Source organism: Nycticebus coucang, chromosome 12 (genome assembly GCF_027406575.1).
Source record: "Nycticebus coucang isolate mNycCou1 chromosome 12, mNycCou1.pri, whole genome shotgun sequence".
Lineage (NCBI taxonomy): Eukaryota > Metazoa > Chordata > Mammalia > Primates > Lorisidae > Nycticebus > Nycticebus coucang.
In genome coordinates this window covers 44,907,895-44,930,687 of record NC_069791.1, presented here as the reverse complement: position 1 = coordinate 44,930,687, position 22,793 = coordinate 44,907,895, and the positions used below count along the sequence as shown (strand labels likewise).

The window sequence follows — 22,793 nt, the reverse complement described above, 5'->3', positions numbered from 1 at the left end:
GTTCCAAACTATCTGCTTTCTTGAGAAACTGCTATACTTTATCTCTCCTTCTGGATGGAAGCCTCTATGGAAAGGTACTTCTAGTTGGCCATCTTGCCCCCTCTCTATTATAGCAATTTAATAGGCACTATCTTCCAACTAAGGATCCTTAGTCTTTTTTCAATTTTGATAAATTCTCAGACATTACTCTGTCATTTATTGCATTTATTGGTTATTTGCACCCCTCTCTAGTCACTTTTTCTAGGGCCCCTAATAGACCTATGTTGAAGTTTCTCAGTCTAACTGCGAGTCTAATAACACCTCTTTTAATATTTTTATCCCTTTATCTCTTTGAGTTATGTATTATGTAAATTTCTTAATAACTAATATCTGATTCAGAATTTTTTCTTGGATTGTGTCCAGTCTGGAGTTGGTTTATTTATTGAGATTTTTATAAGTTAATTTCTTTCTTTTTTTTTTTTTTTTTTTTTTTAATACAAGTAGAGAATTTATTTGGGCCAAGTGTGAGGACTGCAGCCTTGGAGATATAGATTCAAGTTGGCCTGCAGTTCCAAGTGGGTTTCTTTTTTTTTTTTTTTTTAATGTAATTTATTTTTATTTTTTTTATTGTTAAATCATAGCTGTGTACATTAGTGCAATCAAAGGGTACAATGTGCTGGTTTCATATACAATTTGAAGTATTCTCATCAAACCGTTCAACGTAGCCTTCATGGCATTTTCTTAGTTACTATATGTAGACATTTGTATTCTGCCTTTAGTAAGTTTCGCCTGTACCCATTCTAAGATGCACAATAGGTGTGGCCCCACCCATTACCCTCCCTCCACCCTAACTTCCCCCCTCCCTTCCCCTTCCTTGGCCCTTTCCTCATAGTCTTGTGCTATAGTTGGGTTATAGCCTTCATGTGAAAGCTATAATTTAGCTTCTTATAAGTTAATTTGAATAATTTTATAATATTTCTGACAGGTTCTCTTAAAATATCTGCTTGTCTCTTTTCCTCTGGTTCATAAATTCCCCATTAACTTTTCTTTCATTTATAACTTAAGGTACCCTAAGCAAATTTAAAGTCTTTGGTAAACCATTCTGTACATTTAACCTGGAGTATATTCATGTTTTGATTATTGATTTTGGTGACTATCTTTCAATTTCATTGTGTATTTTGGAACTTTGGTGTGCAGGCATTTTTATTTATCTTCTGGCCCTGCCCTCTTGTTCCCTGTCCAAGTGCCTCCCTGTGAGTCCTGAGAACCACATCTTATACATCCTTTTGAGGATTTTTGTCTTATGACACATCGTATGTATATCTATAACTGTTACTAAACAGTTGGATAACTTGTGGATAATTTGGTTTCTGGGTGCCACCCCTCACCCCAAGCTCATACTTTCTTATAAATCTGTAGGCTATAAACAGACGTTATTCTGTGACCTCCTATTCTATAAATACTATAGTAGAACCTCTGTATGTTGATCACCCAAGGGACTGTAATAAACTGGTCAACATATGGAGGGATCAACATAAGGAACTAGGCCTACTGTACTAATATGTACATGTGGTGCATGTCCAACCTATGGAAAGTAGGTCAACTTAATGAGGTGGTCAGTGTAGGGAGGTGGTCAGCTATGGAGGTTCTACTGTTGTTAAAAGCAATAAGGCTACTTCTAGTTCCCAGCCTGGCTCAGCTCACTTAGAGTAGACTTAGAGGCAGCAGGTAGCTGCCTCTGCCTGCTTCAGGCAAGGACCAGAAGACCCATATCTTATCATTTTGTTTTCTGTTCCATTTCTGGTTCAAAAGATGTTTAATCTTATTTTGGGACCTAGTTATGTCTGGGATTTCTTTCTGTATATTTTATCTATCTTTTGCTTTAAGTTTAGAGCAGTGGGTATATCAAAGTGTGGGCCCTCTGCACCCTTCGAACTAAATGTTCACCTAAAGTTCTCATTCTGATTTTTATTTGATACTTTTTACTGATTTAGGGAGTTCAGAATTAGAAGCTGTTATAGATTCTAAAAATGGGAATTCAGGTCCCTATACTCTGGCACTTTAGATATCCTTTATCTAGTAGTTTTCAGAAATGAAACCAATAAACTGAGAATAGAGTTTTATTGTCAGATAAACATTAAAATTCTTTGAAATCTTTTTATTTTATAGTCCTTGAATTAAACAGACTTTACTTCATGAGAATTTTCCCTTCAAAGTATTTATATATGTGTGTGTGTATTAAAGTGAATCGTTGCATTTAGCTTTTCTTTACATTTTTTTTTTTTTGAGACAGAGTCTCACAATGTCTACCTAGGTAGAGTGCTGTGGCGTCACAGCTCACAGCAACCTCAAACTCTTAGGCTCAAGCGATTCTCTTGCCGCAGCCTCCCAAGTAGCTGGTAGGCTATTTTTTGGTTGTAGTTGTCATTGTTGTTTGGCAGGCCCACAGCTCTGGTGTATGTGGCTGGCGCCCTAGCCACTTGAGCTACAGGCGCCAAGCCTTGTTTACATATTTTTATGCCACCATATACCTTTTCTCTCATTTGGTCACTTTTCCTTTTCTGTCACCTCTAAAAATGTGAGGACAGAACTAAAGCTATACAGATATGACAAGGAAGTGACCCTCTGCCCTCACCTCATACTTCAGGTGAGTGAAATACAGAGAACCCAGGTGGGTTTGATGATTTGAGTTACTTGTTCAGGGGGGCAACACCCTATAGTTTCCCTTTCCACAGTGCCTGGGACAGTGAAGGAGCCTGGACTCTCTGAGCTCATAAGCCAATGTAACACCCCTACATGCTTCCACAAATTTCAGGGAGCAACAAATGTTTCTTGTGTGGCCTAGTGTAGAGTCAGTACGTACCAATTGCCCATGAACTTGCTGGAGGCAGGGGACTTACACTTGTGAGGAATACTGCAGCCTCAGGTGGCAATGATTATAGAGTGGGAAACCAAGGAGGTCATGTACATCTCATGAGATGTCTGATGGGGAAACACCCAAGCCAAAGACTAAATGAGATTTTTCCACTTTGGTAGATGCCAGAGGAAGACACAAGACACCACTTATTAAACGTCTCCCCTACCTCAAAATCCCTAGGTAACACTGGCCCATTCTGGGGAAAAGCGGTCTGAGGAAGGGTGGAGCATTCACTCTGAGTTGACTCAGTTAAAATGGTACATGACACTTTTTCTGTAGAAATAACTATTCTAATATCTTTAGCCATGAAGAGGAATGCACTATTAAAATGAGTTATGGGAAAATAAAAAAATTTTTCCAAAAAAAATTTGTGGGCTGTTGATTTATAATGCCCATCCAAATAAGGAAAGAAAAAAATTCGTACTTTTTACTCCAAGTCTCTATCACTGCACTTTACCTAGCGCCATCCAAAGTTCCAGATCCCTCAGAGTTTTTCAGTCTTTTTCAAGATAGAGCAGTGGCTTCCAACTGGTGAGAGTTTGCTCTTTAGGGGCATTTCTGGAGACATTGTCATACTGAATTGGGGACTGGTGCACAGTGGGTGAAGGCCACAGCAACTGGTGCCTAGTGCAAGGCCAAAGATCTCACTGAAGAACCTACAATGTCCAGGACAACTTCCCACAACAAAAGCTAATCTAAACCAAAATGTCAATAGCGCCAAGGTGGAGAAATCCTGAAACAGAGGCACATTGATCCTGACTTGGGGGTGATCGCTGAGGACAGCGACATTAGAGTACTTAAGATGCATAGAAATATAGGAGGGTAATTGAGCCGGAATTATTGAAAATTTGTTTTTGTGGAAACTAGCTCTTCTGATTCTGACATTCAGTGCAGGGGAAGACAAACCTCCTTCCTGGTGTGAAAAGTATAGCCCTCAGTCGAGCCTTCCATGCTCTGAAGAACACAGCCCACTCGCATCTCCCTGAGGCCCTTCTCTTATCTCTGGACCTCATCCCCTATGCTTTCATGTGATGGAGCAATATAGCATGACATTAAAGAACATAGGCTTTGAATTCTGAATTCAAAGCTTGACTCTCTGCTTCATCTAGGTAGAGATGTCATCTAGATGACAGAAAGCAAGAGTTCTAACTTCTCCATGCCTCCAAATTCTCATCAAACAGAGACAATGCTAGCTTCTGCTTCACAGATAATGTTAGGTTTCATTTCAGCACCCCTGGTGTGTAAAGCCAGTGACTTTCCTCCCCAGTTGGCTGGGGCTTTGCTCACCTTCACATCTTTGACACACATCATGAAGATACATGTACATCCATCTTTTCCTGAATCTTTTTGCAGTATGTCAGTACTCCATCCTTTAACACCTGTCGTATACTTTGTTCTACTCTCTCCAAACTGTTTGGACTTCCTGCATCAGAGACCTTATTGGGGTCCTTTAGTGTTCCCCATAGTGATGAATCCGTGTGTGCGTGTCTGTGTTTGTACAAGCTCTGTACCTAGACAGCTTGGATTCTGATCCTGACTCCTACTTACCAGCTTTGTGACTTTCAGCTAGTTACTTCTCTGTGCCCAAATTTTCACATTATATTGTGAGAATAATAGATACATACCTCACAGTGTTGTGAATTAAATAACTTATGTCAGATGCTTTGAACAATATCTGGTATATTGTAAATGCTACATAAATGCTAGTTATCATCATCATCATTATCAACCATATCATCATTATTCTGGGGTCCATTTTAAGTTCCAAAAAATTACCAGCTGATAGGTCATTTGATATTTTTGAGGGTGAGGCTGTGTCTTACTTATCTTTGCTTTGGAAGCATATTCAGTTTCTAACATTAAAAGGAGCCAGTTGGGAGTGTGGAAGAGATTCTTGAGGTATTTTTTGGTGGCAGCCCAAACCTCAAACTCCTGGGCTCAAGCGATCCTCTTGCCTCAGCCTCCCGAGCAGCTGGGACTACAGGAACCTGTCACAAAGCCTGGCTATTTTTAGAGAGGAGGTATCACTCTGGCTCAGGCTGATCTCAAACTCTTGAGCTCAGGCAATCCACCCGCCTCGGCCTCGCAGAGTGCTAGGATTGCAAGTGTGAACCACCACACCCGGTCCAGAGATACAAAGTTTTGACTACTCTCTCTTATTCTGTCATAGTTCTTGCCAGAACCTCTTTCCATCATAGTCTTAGCAACTGTTGTCTCAACACACTAAAAGGAGTCCCCTTTGAAGAATGTACTCAGGAACTAACACTCGCCCCTAACTTTCTATCTTCAGAGCTCTACATAAAATAGCAAAACAAGGGCGGCACCTGTGGCTCAGTCAGTAAGGCGCCGGCCCCATATGCCGAGGGTGGCGGGTTCAAGCCCAGCCCCGGCCAAACTGCAACCAAAAAAAAAAAAAAAAATAGCCGGGCGTTGTGGCGGGCGCCTGTAGTCCCAGCTACTCGGGAGGCTGAGGCAAGAGAATCGCTTAAGCCCAGGAGTTGGAGGTTGCTGTGAGCTGTGTGAGGCCACGGCACTCTATCGAGGGCCATAAAGTGAGACTCTGTCTCTACAAAAAAAAAAAAAAAACAGAATAGCAAAACAAGTGTTTGTTGCATCAAGTCAACTAATTCAGACTGTGTAATTCCAGAGGAGAAAGTTTCAGCAGCTGCTCAGCAACCCAAAACACTGGCCACTTCATTAAAGACTGGAGCAGACCAGGTCTCCACACCCTCATCACCATTCTTGCTAGAAAGTCTTTGTACCTCGTTTTATTAAAAACCAATCCATAAAGAAAGAAAGAAAAAAAACCAATCCATGACTATTTTTCAGCTTTTGTATCATTAGTGAAACATCAGAAACTAAATTTGCAACTCTTAGGGAGCCAAACATGGAGTTAAAAAACAGAGGAAGAAGCTCTAATTTGGCCAAGGTGCTATGAGCATATTGCCTTATATTCATCTCTAATAGAACTGGAAAAAGAGATTCCATTAAACCTAATAAGTATGTAGTTAAGTAACTGCTGGGGACAAAGCACTGGGCCAGATATCTGGAATGTTTAAGGAGGAGTAAGATAGGGAGCCTGTCCTCAAGGCACTACCACATGGTAGAGGGGAGAGATGGAACACTAATACGGTAGGAACGAAATCATAAAAAGCTTATCCCGAAGACAGTGTCTGAGATGGTCTTGGAGGATTTGCAATTTTTCAACAGGTGCAGATGGAAGACGCGGTATCTGGCTCACAGGAAACATGATTCTGAGAGATGCTGGGAAGGGACCGTGTGAAAGGCCTGGTAACAGAAGCCACTCTGTGCTCAGTCTGTGGCACCTTGTGTGCACGTGTGTGTTTGCACAAGCTCTTAACTCAAAGTTAAGTGCCATGAGAATTGAAGGGAGGGGCATCACAGCAAGGGTCTAGGAACCTTCTGAGGGGAATGTTTCTTTTTTTTTTGTTCTTTTTTTTTTTTTTTTTGAGACAGAGCCTTAAAGCTGTCATCCTGGGTAGAGTGCTGTGGCATCAGGTCACAGCAACCTCCAATTCCTCGGCTTAAGTGATTCTTCTGCCTCAGTCTCCCAAGTAGCTGGGACTACAGATGCCCACCACAATGCCTGGCTATTTTTTGTTTGTAGTTGTCATTGTTGTTTGGCAGGCCCGGGCTGGATTCGAACCCGCCAGCTCTGGTTTATGTGGCTGGTGCCTTAGCAGCTTGAGCTTTAGGTGCTGAGCCGGGAATGTTTCCATGATAACGTCAACGTCCTGCAGCGAGTGGTTCTGGGAAGGGCATGGTAGGAGAAGAGAGAGGAAGAGAGGGTGAGGGAAGGCAAGGCAGTGAGAAGCAGCTGCTCAACTTATCCAGGGCTTGCTCCAGGCTGTGGCCCCAGCAGTGTCTGGCTGCTTCAGACATTGAGATAATTTTTCAGGGGAAGCCACAGGTAGATGACCTTGAGCATCTAACTAGAAAGGGCTGGGCCCAGAACCCAGCTGTTTTCTAGGCGGTGAAAAAAGTTCAAGGAGGAAAAAAAATATTGACAACTTAAAAGGAACTACTTCTGAAGATTTGAGGACATTTCCTTGCATGTTTATGCTTGATATTTCAAATATTTCATAAGTTGCTGTGAGTGAAGGTTGTCTTCCTAGGTGGTCAAACTCATCTTTATTTGAGCAGCTGAGGATCTCAGTTGTTCATCCCACAATGTCCATCCTCAACACTCCCCCACCCCACAAATGTGAAGGAAAATATAAGCAAACACCTTTCAAATGTGGTCATGTGGGGAAAAGGTGGCAGCCCTAAACTTCTCCCTGCTCTTGGTGTGACAGGAGCAACTTTGCAAGCTAAGCGGAAAACAAGAAAAAGTTCTTTCTTTTGGCATCTGGTCGGAACGCAGATTCCCACTCTAGGCTCAAATGCCATTAAGGCTGTGTCTCAGTATGTAGGATCAAACCTTGCCGAGCAGCCCCAAGTGACGGTCCCCAGCAGGATATGTCTTAAGTTGATAAATGATGTTTGTGTATGAGGAGGCTATTGCTTCTTAGACAATTGCTCATGAGTAGCTGAGACACAAAGACCACCCAGCCTGTGTCCAGTATTCCTTCTCCACTACTAGTCTGAAGCTGTGGTCACAGCTTCCATATGGCTGACATCTGAAGGTCTTCTGCTTGATAGCTTGCTTAGTTGGAGGGAGCCACACTGCCTTTCACTGCTGGGTTGAGACAGTGTACACTGTGCATGTGGTGTCTTTGCTCTGGGAGTCCCAATCCTACAAATCCTTCCAGAATCTCCTCTGTTCTGACCCCCTGTTGGAGTTCTTGCCCCTGGGAGCCCAGCTTTTCTAGTCCATTTAACATATCCCTTTCTTCAAAATAAACTCTTGGGCATCGAAATGTATAATGAGCCTTCATCGCCTGGGCCATATCAGGAAGGAAACAGACAGTCCTTTCCCTCCCTCTCTGCTTCCCCAACCTGTCACCAGGGGGCTATTTTAAGCATGCTTGGTCATTAGTGGGGCATCCCACTCTTCCCAGCTTTCGCCTAGGCACAGAGCAGGACCTTTAAATGGTGCTGAAGAAATCCCCCACCTATATTTGACTTTTCAGTAATGCCATTAGGATGACAGCTTCTGAAAAGCAGCCTACAGAAAAGGCTCTTCTAAAGATAGTTTGATTGTAATTCTTCCCCCCTCTCTTTTCTCTTCTTTCCCTCCTCCACCCTCCCTCTTTTCCTTCTTTTTCTCCTTCCAATCCTCCTCCTTTTATAAAAATATTGGAATCTTCTTTGCATACACCCCCTTCAGTTCTTTACTGCACCTCTCTACCCCTCCTGCTCACAGGCACCTTCTCCTGGTCAGGGAGCTCTGCAGAAGTCTCTGCAGAGCAGAGGTCTTCTCAGACTCCTGGAAGTCCACCCTTGAGAAGGCTGGGGGAATTACCACAGTCACAAACATACGACAAGAGATGAACAGAGAGGTTGTATTTCAAATTTTAAAAACCTCTGAGCGCTGTATGCTTGGCGTATAGGACGACTGTTGAGAAGGGCCCCTATCCAAAGCCCTCTAGACCTCTATTCTTTTACACGGCCCTCTGCTTGTTCAATTGGCGCCTCCACTCCTTGCTCATTGTAAATGCAACTTACTCATTTCACCCTCAGGGCCTTTTGTCAGTACTTCGTTCTGTGACATCCCGCCCAGAATGACTTTATCCCTCTCCCCAGCCCAGCCAAATTGTTCTCATCTGTCAAGCACCAGACCCACAACTCACTTCTTCTACAAAGCCTTCTTTGACTATTCTGGCTGTTTCCAAGAGGGAGCTTCCCTCTCTTAGACTCTGTCATATTGATGGCTAAAGAACTCTTTTGAAGTTGTTCTCTGCAGCGGAGGTGCTGCCAAGAGTGGCCCAACTTTTCCCTAAGGATCCAGCAGTGGACCGAGACTACCAGACCTTCTCTCTCTCAGTCCTCATCATTTGCCCATGGGCTGCTGCTACTGGTCTGATGGGAATTCAAATCCTCAGAGCATGAGTCATACTCTGCAAAAAATGTTTGGATTTTGTTTGTTTGTTTTATTTTTAATTTTCAAAGGATGACATGTATGTATCAAATTTTCTTTTGAAAGGACATAGCAAAAAAGGTAAAAGAAGCAAGAAAACAGTTACTAAATAGTAGCCAAACATCTTTTTCTAAGAAATTTAATTTTACTCTAATACAGAAGTATTTTCAAAAGTTATTAATACAATGGCTTCTTTTTCTAGAAATGCTTTTTGTAAGTGGATAAAGTTATTCGAGAATAGGCCAATGCTTTATATAAAAAAATTAAAGTGAAATGATAAAGCTGCCTCCAAAAGTGGCTGCTAGAGATATTAAAATTTATTTTTTTCTGAGACCTAGGAATGTCAGAAGTGCCACTTTTGTGAGCTCTCTCAAACTTTGTGAGCTCTCTCTAATAGTAATAGTAACAGAAATATCCAGGAAGACATGACCCTCCTCAGAACACTCTCATAGATTAGGGCTGCTCCCTCCAATCACATAGTTTCCCTTAATAGCTGGTTCTATACATCACTTATGAGTTAATCTGATCTATTTATAGGCACACAGAGTTGTTTTGAATTACTTCTCCAAACTTGTAACTTAATTTAAATAACACAATCAGAACTCCGTAGGTACAGAAGATTTGCAGAAATTCAGATTTTTGCATGTGTAATAGGGTTTAAAGCATATTTAAAAAATCTTATTCCATTAATAAAGTTTTAGATATCTCTGGATAATACGCTGTTAAGGAGATCTGTATGGTAGAGTGACAAAAATTTGGTATAGAAATAAAAACATAAATTTGTAGTTTGAATAAAAAAAAGAGCAACCAGAACCCAGTAACTAGATATTCAATATCTCTGATACAATCTCTAGTCCTCAGACGTAGATTAAGATCAATACCTCATTTACTATGACTAAGGCGGTAATACCCCAAATAAGGTTTGGTCAACAATCTAGGTCACAGAGAATAAAGGAAGCAAGCCAAGTCATCAACACACTTTTTACATCAGAGGAGAAATGAGGCTTGATTAAATGAGTTGCAACTTTATTTTCATTAAAGAGCTTTGCTCTGAAAAGCATGTATCTTGATTGCACAAGCACTAATTACATCCTTATTATTTTTATAAGACAAGGCAAGGACACCAGAATCAATTACAGTAGAAATACAAGAAACATTTACATCTGACTAGTTAAAATTTCAGTTTAAAATATCTTTGAAGTTCAGGCTTTAGGAGGCTGAGGTAAGAAGACTACTTGAGGTCAAGAGTTCGAGACCAGTTTGATCAATATAGCAAGCCCTCATCTCTACAAAAGTAGAAAAATTAACTGGGCGTGGTAGGGCATGACTGTAGTCCCAGGTGCTCAGGAGGCTGAGGCAGGAAGATCGCATGAGCCCAGGAGTTTGAGGTTACTGTGAGCTATGATGATGCTACTGTACAGCCTGGGTGACAGAGTAAGACATTGTCTCAGAAAAAATCTCTTTGCCCACGTGGAAGTATTGTTTTGAGATGATTGAACAGACAACAGATGATTAGAAGGATGAAATAACTTCATTGTCTTTTAAAATAGTTTCATGAGAAGATGGGCACAGTGGCACATACCTCCAATCCCAGCTACTTGGGAGGCTGAGGCAAGAGGATTACTTGGGTACAGGAGTTTGAGACTACACCAGACCATACAGTGAGACTCTGTCTCAAAAAACTAAACCAAACAACTCAAATCAAAAAAGTTTCCTAAGAAGGAAAGATTTTAAAATGTTAAGTGCCATGAGAATTGAAGAGCGCCACACCTGTGTGGTTTATACCTTCTAGGCAGGTACTGATTATAGGACCAAATGAAATTCTGATAACATCTGTATCGCATGCATAGGACCTCAACTATTTGTCAGCTCCAATGTCAGCTCTAAAGCCAGAAGACAAGTCACTGCTGGATAAGGAAAGTCTGGGGGTTGCCTGGTGGTTGCTCCACCAAGACTGGGATACTTACGGGGCAGTGAGGTAACCTTCCAAAACGCCAGCCACAAACATGATCATCTCATTGCTCAGGGCTTGAGAACCATACCCAGCTCTGATCTCCAGGATGCCCCAGCCTGTGGCATTCATGGAGTTATTGTAGAAGCCATAGGCATCCCCATTCTTGTCTATTATTTTTTTGACTTCTACTATCTTTTCAGCAGGCATCCAGTAGGCAGTTGCATAGTAGACTCCTGGAAGAAAAGGGAATAACGACAGATTCAGCTGTGTTGCTTGTGCATTTTTTTCTATGTGACAAATTCTACTGACAATTCCAACACATTTGCTTTTAAAGATTGCCATTCAATTAGAATTGGGACATCTGCCATTGTAGTCTGCCCTTCTTCCAAGTGGGGAAAAACTGGGGCCTTTGTCAAAGCAGAAGACCAGAACACAAAGATCCAGGGGCTGGATGTGGGGTTGTAATTAAGCATTATAGAGATGGGCCTCTGGGCTTCACCTTTAGAGGGTGAGGTTTAATTTAGACAAGGACAGGACTCTTGTACCTAGTGAGCAATGCTTGAGTCCCCACAGCAGTGGGACCCACCATCCTCAGACTCCTTGTCTTTTATCTCCTGCCTAATTTTTCACACATGGCTTTAGATTCCTATCTTGCAGAAAAAAGTAGAAGCTATCCCCTGTGACTCCTCAAGGTCTTGATAATTTTGTGGATCCATCCCTGCAACTTTTGCACTCATCTTGGCTTATCTGTCCTTCATCTTCATCTCAATGGAAGGGCTCATCCATCTGTCCTTCAGCTTCATCTCAATCCTTTGCCCCATGCTCTGTATCCCACTCCTCTTGCCCTCTTTAGGAACTTGGTGCCATTCTATATCTTCTTGCTCCTATACCCCAAAGCACTCTCTCTCTTTGTCTACAGTAGCTCCTTCCCCTTTAGTATAGTTAACATGCTCCACCATCTCACAGCTAAAAACAAACCCAGCTATAGAAGCTCTCTGGATCCTGTGGCCCCAAGTAGCTACTGTTGGACCCCCTCACTCCTTCCATGAAGCTATTAAAAAGTTGACAGGGTATCTGTGCTGTGTCAGTGACTGTGCCAGTGACAGAACTGTGAACAAGGCCCGCTCCAGGCCTCATCTTCTGGAGGAAGGAGGGCACTTGCACCCATGGCCTCTTCCTCTCTCTGCCTCTCTCTAACCTGTCGCAGTCTACCCCCTCTCTTCTCAGGCCACCAGCATTGCTTCTGCCTGGGTCACTAAGGAAATCCACAAGTCCTAATGTCACATGAACTGCTGAAAGCATTAGACCCTGGTGACCCTTAATGTTTAAAGCTCTTTCCTTCCCTGGCATTTGGGACACACCACTCTCTTGAACCTCCTTTTGTTTTCCTGTCCTCATTCTCCTCAGGGACTCCTCTTTATCTCCCCACAACACACTGGATGACATGATCTGGATGATTCCACAGCACTTGAGATTCAAAATGTCAAAAATGAAACCCACATTCTCCCCCTGCGCATCCTCCATCTTCTGCTTCTAACTCAGTGATCTCCCATCCTGCCCTCCTTTCTGTCCCTCGCAATTTATGTTTAATCAAAACTTCCTAAGTATCTCCCCCAGCCAGTCTCTTCCCATTTATCTGACATTTCTATGCTACTTTAGGTATCACAATTACCTTAACTATAGAAAAGGCCTTTTTTAGGGGTCCTCTGATTTTTAATCCATTCTTCCTTCTCTACCAGAGTAAGCTTCCCAAAATGCAAACCATGGTTTTGTTAGCTCACCTTCTGAAAGTCATCAATGGCTTCTGTTTCCTATAAAAAAGGGTTACTCACTTACCGTCTTGGCCTTCATGACCTGGTTTCTATCTACCTAATCAGCTTCCTCACCACCACCCCCTGCACTTTGTGATCCAGAAACCATGACAGACAGCTCTCAACCCGCCTGAAGCTGGGTCAGCATCTCTGACTTTGCACACGCTCTTTCTTCTGCCTGAGACTTTTCTCTCCTATTAACCACCTTGCAACCTCAGGACTCAGGAAGCAGCACCCCTTTTGTGAGGTTTGACCTTCTCTATGAGCTCCATGTCCCTTGTGTGGGCATCTTCTATTCGCCTTATCGCCTTGTACTGTAACTTACATGTCTGCCCTAGCTATGAACTGCTTGGGGCCAGACACTTTTTCTCAGCACTTGGTATAGTGCCTGGCTCACAACAGGTACTGAATAAATATTTGTGAAAGGAAGAGAGACTTAGGAAGGAAGAGAGAGAAAAAAAGGAAATAAGAAATAGAGAAAAGAAACAGTCTATAGAGCATTTTTCTCCCACTGAGAAACCCTTGCAAATCCGCTGTGGTTAAAGACGGACGGTACATTCAAGTCAGCCATTAAAGAGAAGGGAGGAGGCCAGAATGACTCTCAGGTTCTAGGCTGAGGCTCAGTGAATGGATGTTGTATCATTCACCAAGGAAGCAGTTGGGGCATAAATCTGGGAGGGAGTATAAGTTTAATTTTAGACATACTGAGTTTTTAGTAGTTAATAGACTAGAAAGTTCAGCTGCAATACTTATATAAGGTTATCTGTTGGGAACATTCAAAACTGAACAGTCTTATTTTTTGATTTTAAGACTATCTGTCAAAAAATCCCTACCAGTGTAATCTTAACACTATAGCATCATAGCACCTTGACTCAGGGGGTTCAGTGACACGCTCAGACTTGTTTAGGCTTTGAAAGTAATCCTGATTACAAGCCTTAAAGAATGATCCTGCACAAGTCTAAGTCAACTTACTTCTGAGTAAAATCATGACCATAATGACAGGCTGTCTTTAATCGTGGTTAAGTGGAAGTAGTGACGTTAATAAGCATAGGGAGGTGGTGAATACTTTACCAATAAACTTCTGGTGACAGATAATTGTTTAATTGTTAATGAAACCAATTGGCCCCAATTTGACAAGTGTGGGCATCATCCGTAGAAACTTCCCCTCCCAAAGGTCTGAGCCCTTCCTCAGCTTTTCCCACACCTTCCCTTCCCCCCTCACCTCCAGTGAGCCCTGTGGGAAATGGAGAAGCATGGCTGGCTGGATAAAAAGTAGCCACAAAGAGCTGGAGGGGGAGGGTCATAAACAGGAACCATAAAAGGAAAAAAAAAAAAAATGGGTAAGGCTCATGCACTTCTCTTTTAGTTCTGGCCACAAAGCATGATCTCAGCTTTGTCTCCTTCTCCAAAACCTTGGCATTTTACATGCCAAACACTCTGGTCTTCCTTCCCCCATCCCCTTTCCACTCTAGCAACCCCCTTTTGCTATAAATTTGGGCTTGCTCAAGCAATCTAAGTCCTATATACCAGTGCTGTGTTTGCACTGTTCCTAACACTACCCAATTTCCTGACCACAAAATTGAACTTCTACAAATATGTACTTTTTGACCTTTGTGTACCTCCATGCATGAAAACACCTTTATCCAGTCCTCAAGAGAATTCAATGATAAAAATTGGCTACTGACAGTTTAGCATGTGCTTTGAGAATGAAGCCAAAATCTGAGCTGTCACTCCACCTCTAACAACGTCCTCCATTCCTCAATGTTTTTTCCATGTTTCAACTCTCTCTGGTGAAATCCGTATTACTTTCTGATTTGCTTAAGTCCTTTAATTCTCATCTGAAATAACTCAAGTAATTGTTTTCAAGTTTGCGTAAGAGGCCTACAGGATGATTCGGATTCTCAGCTTAAGTCCACCCAGAACAAGGAGCAAGTGCCATTTGTTGACATTTTCTTTAGAGTTGTGAAAATAAAAAATCAGATTTAAACATTTTTAACATTTTATGTCCTCAAAATCAATGTACTTGATAAATATTTGTTGGATGAATGGGAATAAAATCAGACTATTTTTCTTTTATAAACAAAGATGGAAGGCACTCTATCATTGTTATATTTCTCTTTATGCAAAAGACCAAACACCCAAATTGAATTTCTTTTATATCCTTGTGCACTCTTACTATTATTTTCTATGAGTTCATTGTTTTCAGTTGAAAGAAATTCCTAATCCTATTTTTAGAAAAAAGGGAATTTATAAAATACTCTTAAAGTGGCTTAAATCAATCTCTCCCATATTTGGAACCTAATTTTCCTGACACCTCATTTATAAAAGAATATGCAGTTTTCAACCTTGAGCAATGCGATGTTTGCCTACTATATTCAGTAAGTCAGAGAGAGAACAAGAGAAAGAGAAAAAAATTATAATTGAAACAATCTATTCAGATTGAGGTTAGCTAATAAGTCACTGATTCTGATCCTTACGTTGTGTTTCTCTTTATGTCCACTGAGCTAGTCTCTCTGTGGACCTTGGCATTGCCCTTCTTTGAAAGTTTTTCGGGCTCTTAGCAAATTGATAATCTGGTTTTTGGTATTTTTTTAAGGAAAGAACTAATTCATGAGCTAAATATTCTCCAGAAAACACAATTATAAGTAGGTGTTTTAACTGTGGCTCTCTTTAGGGATCAGAGCCTAAGTCTTAAAGGAGGATTATTTTGTCAAGTGCTCCCTGGGAACAGGAGGTGAGGGATACAGAAAGGGGGAAACTGGGAAAGCCAATTCAAGGGTGCATTCTGAGCTGGTTTCCATAGTGGACACCAGGGTTGACCCCACTGGGACCCTCTGAAGAAGTGTGTAGAACAAACCTCAGAAATCTTCCCGGTGTGGGAGGAGGAGCATATACTCGTCTGCTCCTATCCTGCGTAGGTCAACAGTTGCCCGATGAACCCATGAACTCCCTCATTCTCAGTTCTGCATGTGCCCCAGTTCTAAGTGGTTATGATTTCAGAGACGTGCCCAAGTGGAAAGCAAGAGCTCTGGAGTAAGGCTGAGTCACCTCAGGTCACACCTGCATGAAGCTAGAATCAAAGGCAGGTTGAGAGGATGTAAGGTTGGATGAATAGTATACCTGACACATTAGCTAACTAGAAAGGGACACCGTTTTAAAAAACAGCTTCAAGGCAACAAAATACTAATCAGAAAAATGCTAAAGATTTGCTTAGTTGTGGAATAACCTCATTCCTTCCCCCCTTGAAACATACCAGCTGAAATCAGAGTTCCTGCCAAAAGTTTTATCAGCAGAAAATCAACTTTGCCCCATTTTGGTTTGACGCTCATGGCTCAATCCTCATCTAGATCACTTATTATAATAGTTATACATTTTTGTATATTTGGTCCATTAAATTTAATTATAAGCTCCTTGAGAATGGGAGGTGTGACATCTTGTATTACCATATCCATTCTCTAGGAGCTAGCACAATGCTTTGTGGAGTATGTGGCCCACCTAAATTCCAAACTTTCACACTGGCTAGGAAGGTGTGACAGACTTGTAACAATCAAGTTCATAGTATACTAATTCTTGATTTCTAATGATAAATTAGAACTTTGGTATCTTAGGTTCGTAAATGACCTCAAACAGAATGACACTGGTTTGAGTAAATTGACACTTCCTTATGCCAAAATCATTACTGTATGTGCAAGGCAATGGACCAACTTCAGAGGAAGCCTGTCTCTTTCAGTGCTTTGCTCATTCTGTTTTCCAATCTCTCTGTCAGGAGACATCCACAAATTTCTCTAGGAAGATTGCAACATGATGTTTGTTAATTGTGTAGACACAGTGTTTCGAGTTCTAGACTAAAATTTCCTTATAATTTCACTACCTCTATTTCATTTTTTGCCACATTAAGTAAATTCCTGTTTTGTAATAGTACAAAGAAGCTACATGATAACATTGTTAATAAATTTTCTAGTCATATTTTAAAGCTAAATCCTCAAAAGATTCTGAAATGTAAGTTATAGGAGCAACTGGAATCTATTCCATTAAAGAAAGATAAAATTTACACTTTAAAAAGATTTAAATGTATAAAAATAAAAACTTAAAATAAATCTTCTGAGATTCTTGCCATGATTAGTGCTGCTACCTCTTTGCTTTTTGCTGTTTCAATAGCTAATGAAATAGCTAGCTTTATCATTTGGAATCCAACAAAAATTTCTGTTCTGCTTATCAGCGCAAACTTCCAAGACAAAGTTCACATGTTTCATAGTTTATATGTTATAAAAATAAATCACCATGAATTTTTTTTTTTAACAAAAATTGTTCTACCTGAATGTAAACACTAAAGGAGGATGATTCTTTTTTTTCATTTTCTTCTAGAGGAAGATTTTGATATTTGCTCTCAGATAAATTCTTCCAGAAAGGCCATGAAATGAAGTTTAATAATAAAGATAAATGGGACATCTAGGAATTGTTCTGGAACTTGTGTACTTTTTTTTTTTTTTAACCAATAAAGGGAGAACACAACCAAGTGTTGGAGTTTACACAGAGCACTAGCTTCTTCTGGATCTCAAACACCAAAGCAACGGGGGATGAGAGACAGGAAGATTTGGCAAGGCTCTGAAAGAAAGTAAAGAGTGGGGAAATTCTATTTACTTATTTATTTATTTATTTATTGCAGTTTTTGGCTGGGGCTGGGTTTGAACCCGCCACCTCCGGCATATGAGGCCGGCGCCCTACTCCTTTGAGCCACAGGCACCACCCAAGTGGGGAAATTCTAAAGCAGGCATAGTGAAAAAAAAATTCACTTAGGAAAAAATAATCAGTCAGTCAGTTATATTAACAACTGAGGAAAGCAACCTAGGACACTGCTCATTTTTGTTGTTGTTGTTCGGAGGCAGAGTTCACTTTGTCACCCTTGGTAGAGTACTGTGGCATCATAGCTCACAGGAATGTCAAACTCATGGGCTCAAGAGATCCTCTTGCCTCAGCCTCCTACAAAGTTGGGACTATAGATGCCTGCCACAATGCCTGGCTATTTTTAGAGATGTGGTCTCACTCTTGCTCAAGCTGATCTCAAACTCCTAAGCTCAAGTGATCCACCTGCCTCAGCCTCCCGGATGCTGGGATTATAGGTGTGGGCCACCACGCCTGGCCTTGCTCTCTGGTTTTTGAAACACTTTCTTCTTTTTTTTTTTTTTTGTAGAGACAGAGTTTCACTTTATGGCCTTCGGTAGAGTGCCATGGCATCATACAGCTCACAGCAACCTCCAACTCCTGGGCTTAAGCGATTCTCTTGCCTCAGCCTCCTGAGTAGCTGGGACTACAGGCGCCCGCCACAACACCCGGCTATTTTTTGGTTGCAGTTCAGCCGGGGCCGGGTTTGAACCCACCACCCTCGGTATATGGGGCCGGCACCTTACGGACTGAGCCACAGGCACCGCCCTTGAAACACTTTCTTAATGTGCTGGTGGTATATGCCTCAAATCCCTGAAATGGTGGGCCATGATTAAGGAAACATCCTGCTTTTAGAACAAGTTATTTCTTCAAAGCACAGGAATTACCATCTGCATTCTGCTTGTCTTATTAAGCATTCGTGATGACTTTCCTAAGAAACTCCAATGGCCACTCAATTAGATAGCATTTATTTACTGTATGACAGACGCTGGTCCTCACAACAATCCTGTGATATACAGGATTTCCTCGAAAATAAGACATCCTCCGAAAATAAGACCTACTTACAGGAAAGATAAGATGTCCCCTGAAAATAAGACCTAGCGCATCTTTGGGAGCACACCTTAAAATAAGACACTGTCTTATTTTTGGGGAAACAGGGTAGATGCAATTATAATACTTATTTTATGGATGAAGAAAATGAGGCACAGAGAAATTCAATAAGTGACTAAAGGTCACACAGTTAGTATTGGATTCAAGATGGCAACACAGGCAGTTGGGTTCCGGGGGTTTTCTGGAATTCTATGCTGCTCCCCTAATGCTATACTTCCAAGAGTGAATAGGCATATAAAGCAGCTATGAGGCCCTATGTCAAGTGAATTTGGAAATAAGGATGCCCTCAGAGGTAAAATATTAACTGAGATTATTAGCCCCAACTATAAGTCTGCCAAGTCACCTTACAGGGACTGAATAACTCCCAGGACTGTAAACTCCTTGACAACCAGATAAAAGTATTAACCTACTCAGAGAGAAAATCTGTTAGTAATAAATGGGCATCAGGGATCCATGGAAATATGGGCAAGGCAGAATCAGGGGCAGCTATGTCAAGCAAGCACTGTCCAGTGGAAGGGCACCATTTTGGCTTGATTCAAGGGTCCAGTACCTACTGCGAACAGATCAATCAAACCTTCAACCTGAGAACCCCTGATATTATCTATCCCATGTAGTTTGATCACAGTGAGAATGTGCCTGGGCCAGGCCACACAAATACTTGGCCTGCCTGACATATATTTCTAGCTAAAAATTAACAGTCTGGTGAATAGACCTGCATGTTCATCAGGGTGAATCAGCTTCCTTGGATTTGATCCCAAGTGGAGCGCTGGGAACACTGAATTTCTAAAGCTTACCCCTGCAAGACTGAGGACAGATTCTGAACCAGTTTTACCAAAGTATGGGTTACCTTATGAGACACTCAGCAGCCAATCCATTGCTTTTCATAGTGACAACCCGATTTGCTATACGTATCACTTAGAAAAAATTACACAAGGACTCTTAAAAACAAACCTGGGGCTTTTCAGTTTGGAAAGATAAAAGTAACACCATCATATGTCTGAAGTCTATCAGAGCTTGCAAGGTAAGGCTAGGATGAATGTGCAGTTCTTTGCCCATTGCTGGAATAATGAAACTACAATGTTACCATTAAAAATTAAAGAAGTTGTATATGTCTACAATTCATGGTGATAAAAATTGTCTTTTAAATGAAAGAAAGTTGTTTCTAAACAACTTTTTAGAAAGTTGTTTTTCAATTAAAGAAGTTGTTTTTGGATACAAAGATGCATATTGGTGGATGTGAAATTCATTCCAAGGGGATAAAAACACAAACCCTTTAGTGTGCATGCAGTGCCTTGTAAGGTTCAGAGTACTGAGCCAGGTATTTTAGAGAACACATGACAAGCAAGAGGTAGCAAAGGCCCTTTTCTCTAGTCTCAGGTTGTCAGCAGACTGGTAGAAGGTTAAGATAAAGATCCAAAAAGTACAACAGAAAACAGCTTAATAAAGGTGGAAGAAAGGAAACGAAAATCACATCTGTTTGGGACAGTCCAGGTGGCATCACCAGATGTCCTTCAGCCCTATGATGAGAAGCTTTTCCAGACTGCAGGACATGGTGCTGTCAAGGTTGCTTGGCACCCAGGATGTCCTCACTTTCTACCTAGGTTCTAGACCCTCCAGGCATGGAGTCAGCTTCCAGTGTGGGGAACTCACTAAAGGTGCAGTTTCTTATGAGGTGGATCATCTTGAATAAACAGTGCTCCATCTTTGGGAAACAGTATCTCCACCCCATTTAAAGTAATCTCAAAGTCCAAAAGAACAGACAAGGAAGAAAGGTTTCAGCCAGCATTCCAGACACATGCAAAAGTCATTTGCATTTCTGGGACCCCCTGGCTGCTTGTCCCGGGTCTGAATGAGCAGTGTCCCTGAGCTAAAAGTAGGCACTAAGGCCACAGTTCAGGCAAAGAAGAGACCTGCAGAGAAGTCGGGAGTCAGGAGCCTGTGGGTGCACAGACAGGAAGGAGTTCAGATTAGAGAGTGATAACTGGGCAAAGACTTTGAAATCTGGTGACTGCAGATCCTTGCTGATGGAAGGTGGTGTGACAAGGATCAGTACACACATTTGAGAAGAAGCACCTTCCCCAAACCCCACCCTTTTCTTGCACAAGATCAGCAGAGAAAAGGGATTAAGAAATAAAACAAAATTAATCTTCTCTTGTTACTATTAAAATCTTTTAAGTTCCTATAGTTAACAATCTTGGCTTTACTCATTGGAAATAGAAGTAACAATATTTTTTTCATAAGGCTTAAATTTATATCAATTACCTGTAGGGATAAAAACCTGCTTTTCCAAGAGGGGAGAAGTTAGGCAAATGCCCTGACATCATAGCTTGGTCTTTACTTTATCTTTATGCAAATTCCTGACTTCTTCCCAATCTCGATTTTCTCATCTGCAGAATGGGTGTTATATTTAGGGTTATAGTGAGCATTTTATCAAAACACATAACCCCTTTCTCAGGCTGCCTGGTACATAGCAAGCTGACAATACCACGTTGCAATCATTATCTTACACCAAAGTCATTGCCACTATTTAAAAACAAAGGGCACCCCCCAGCGTCACACCTTCCAATGATCTAGTTAAATATATTTAGATGTCCTTTGGCTGCAGTTTATAGGACCAGCCCAGGCCCTGTGGGCCAAGAATCGGTGCAGAAGTGAACTGATTTGTTGGCCAAAAATTCTGGCCAAAACTTTTTACGTTCGTGTAGAAACACACCCCACGCCCTTCTCAAGTGCCATCGCCGCCCCACAGCAGGACTGGCGTCCACCCAGAAACAAGACACCGCTGGAAGTTAACTTGGCCAGACTCGGGTTGGGGCGGGAGCGCGCGCAGCGAGGCGCGGGCAGCGCCCAGGGCCGGTCCCCGGGGTCCCCAACCCGGGCGGTGGCCGGGGCGCGCGTGCTGCTCACCTGGCGGGTTCTTCCGAGCCGCGGTGACCAACAGCAGCGGCGGCGGCAGCAGGAGCAGCAGCAGCAGCGGTGGCAGCGGCGGCAGCCCGAGGCGCCTGTCCCGGGTGCGGTTGGCCATCGCTCCGCGGTCGCGACCTCCGCTCGGCCGGGCGAGGCGGCCTCTGTGGCCAGCGGTGGCAGCTGGGGCTCCGCGTCTTAGGGATCAGGCCGTCCTTAAATTTCCTCTTGCATTAGTCCTGCCTGTTCTAGGAAGCTTCACGAGGCCTTGGGAACCACCTTCCACCTACTGGGCCCCAGTCTGGGAAAGGCGGGTCCTTTCGGTCTGACCCTCGAGCAACCTGTGGGCCGGGCTGGGAAAGTTCCCCAGCTGCACTTGTGGGAAGTGCAGAGAGACGGCGAGCAGCTCTCTACACGTTGGGCAGTTTCGATGCACAAGGCTTGAACGAATCTAATCAGTGTGCGTCAACCACACGAGCCTCTGTCTCCAGGGTCGGCCAGTCGTGGGCAGCAGCGGATGAGGCCCCCAGAGCAAGGGTGAAATGCATGCCCCTGTCTACACGCAGCTCCGAGTCTTTGCTGTTTGGGGAGGTCTTGTGATCCCGCAGTGATGGTGATTAGTGTCCCTCCATCCCGGGCTGTTTAACACAAGTTCATTGGTTGCAGCTCAAGACTTTTGGTTCTTTGCCTCTCTTCATTGGCTGGAGCCAGTACTGAAGAGTGATTCAGACAGGGCTGAAACTGGGTACACTCCTAAGTCCCTGTGAGGTCCCCATTTCTGTGGAGGGTCAGTTGAAAGTGGCATTGTGAAGCAGGCAAAAATGATGCCTCCGGTGACATTGTGAAGTTGGCACAGGGTGCCCTAGGTGACATTGTGAAGTAGGTGAAAAGCATTTTATTTCTTCAGTAGGAACTGATTGAGAGTATTTTATGCTCCAGGTACCAGGGACATTAGGAGTGTTCCCTGGCTCAGGTAAGAAGGGACAAAGCTGTATATAGATGAACAGGTCTGTAGAAGTTGCCATTAGTGCCGTGACAGAACTGTGCTTAAGGTACAGGTGGGGGAAGGGGCAGGAGGGAAGAAGCTGCCACACAGCTGGGGGCCTAGGCACCCCACCCTTCTTCCTGACCTTTCTTTTGAGCTTAACTGAGGTGTCAAGTAGAGATGGGAAGAAAGAATAAGAGTTATCTTTCCTAGAGGGGCAGATCCACTTGTAGTTGTTAAAAAAGATAGAGTACAATTAAAAGTGCATCAAATCTCTGTGCAAATTGTGGAATACAGACCACAATTTTGTACATTTGGTGACATTCATTTAATAATGAAGGAACAGAGGATGTTGTAAGAGTTGCACATATTCCTTCAAGTTAGAAAAGCAAAATGAAGGGAAATTATGAACTTTTTTGGTTTTGTCATGT

At 42.4% G+C, this 22,793-nt stretch overlaps 1 protein-coding gene across 1 annotated transcript in view; it reads right to left on the bottom strand.

Annotated features, from left to right (window-relative positions):
• The window catches only part of PLBD1 (phospholipase B domain containing 1), a 66,795-nt gene extending 44,811 nt beyond the window's left edge, over nt 1–21,984 (bottom strand). The window contains exons 1-2 of the mRNA XM_053554456.1: nt 21,381–21,984; nt 10,904–11,123 (exon numbers count right to left, since the gene is read on the bottom strand). Coding sequence (XP_053410431.1) covers nt 10,904–11,123; nt 21,381–21,498 — 338 coding nt within the window. The 5' untranslated portion in view covers nt 21,499–21,984. The remainder of the gene's footprint in view (nt 1–10,903; nt 11,124–21,380) is intronic.
• Between the last annotated feature and the right edge of the window lie 809 nt (nt 21,985–22,793).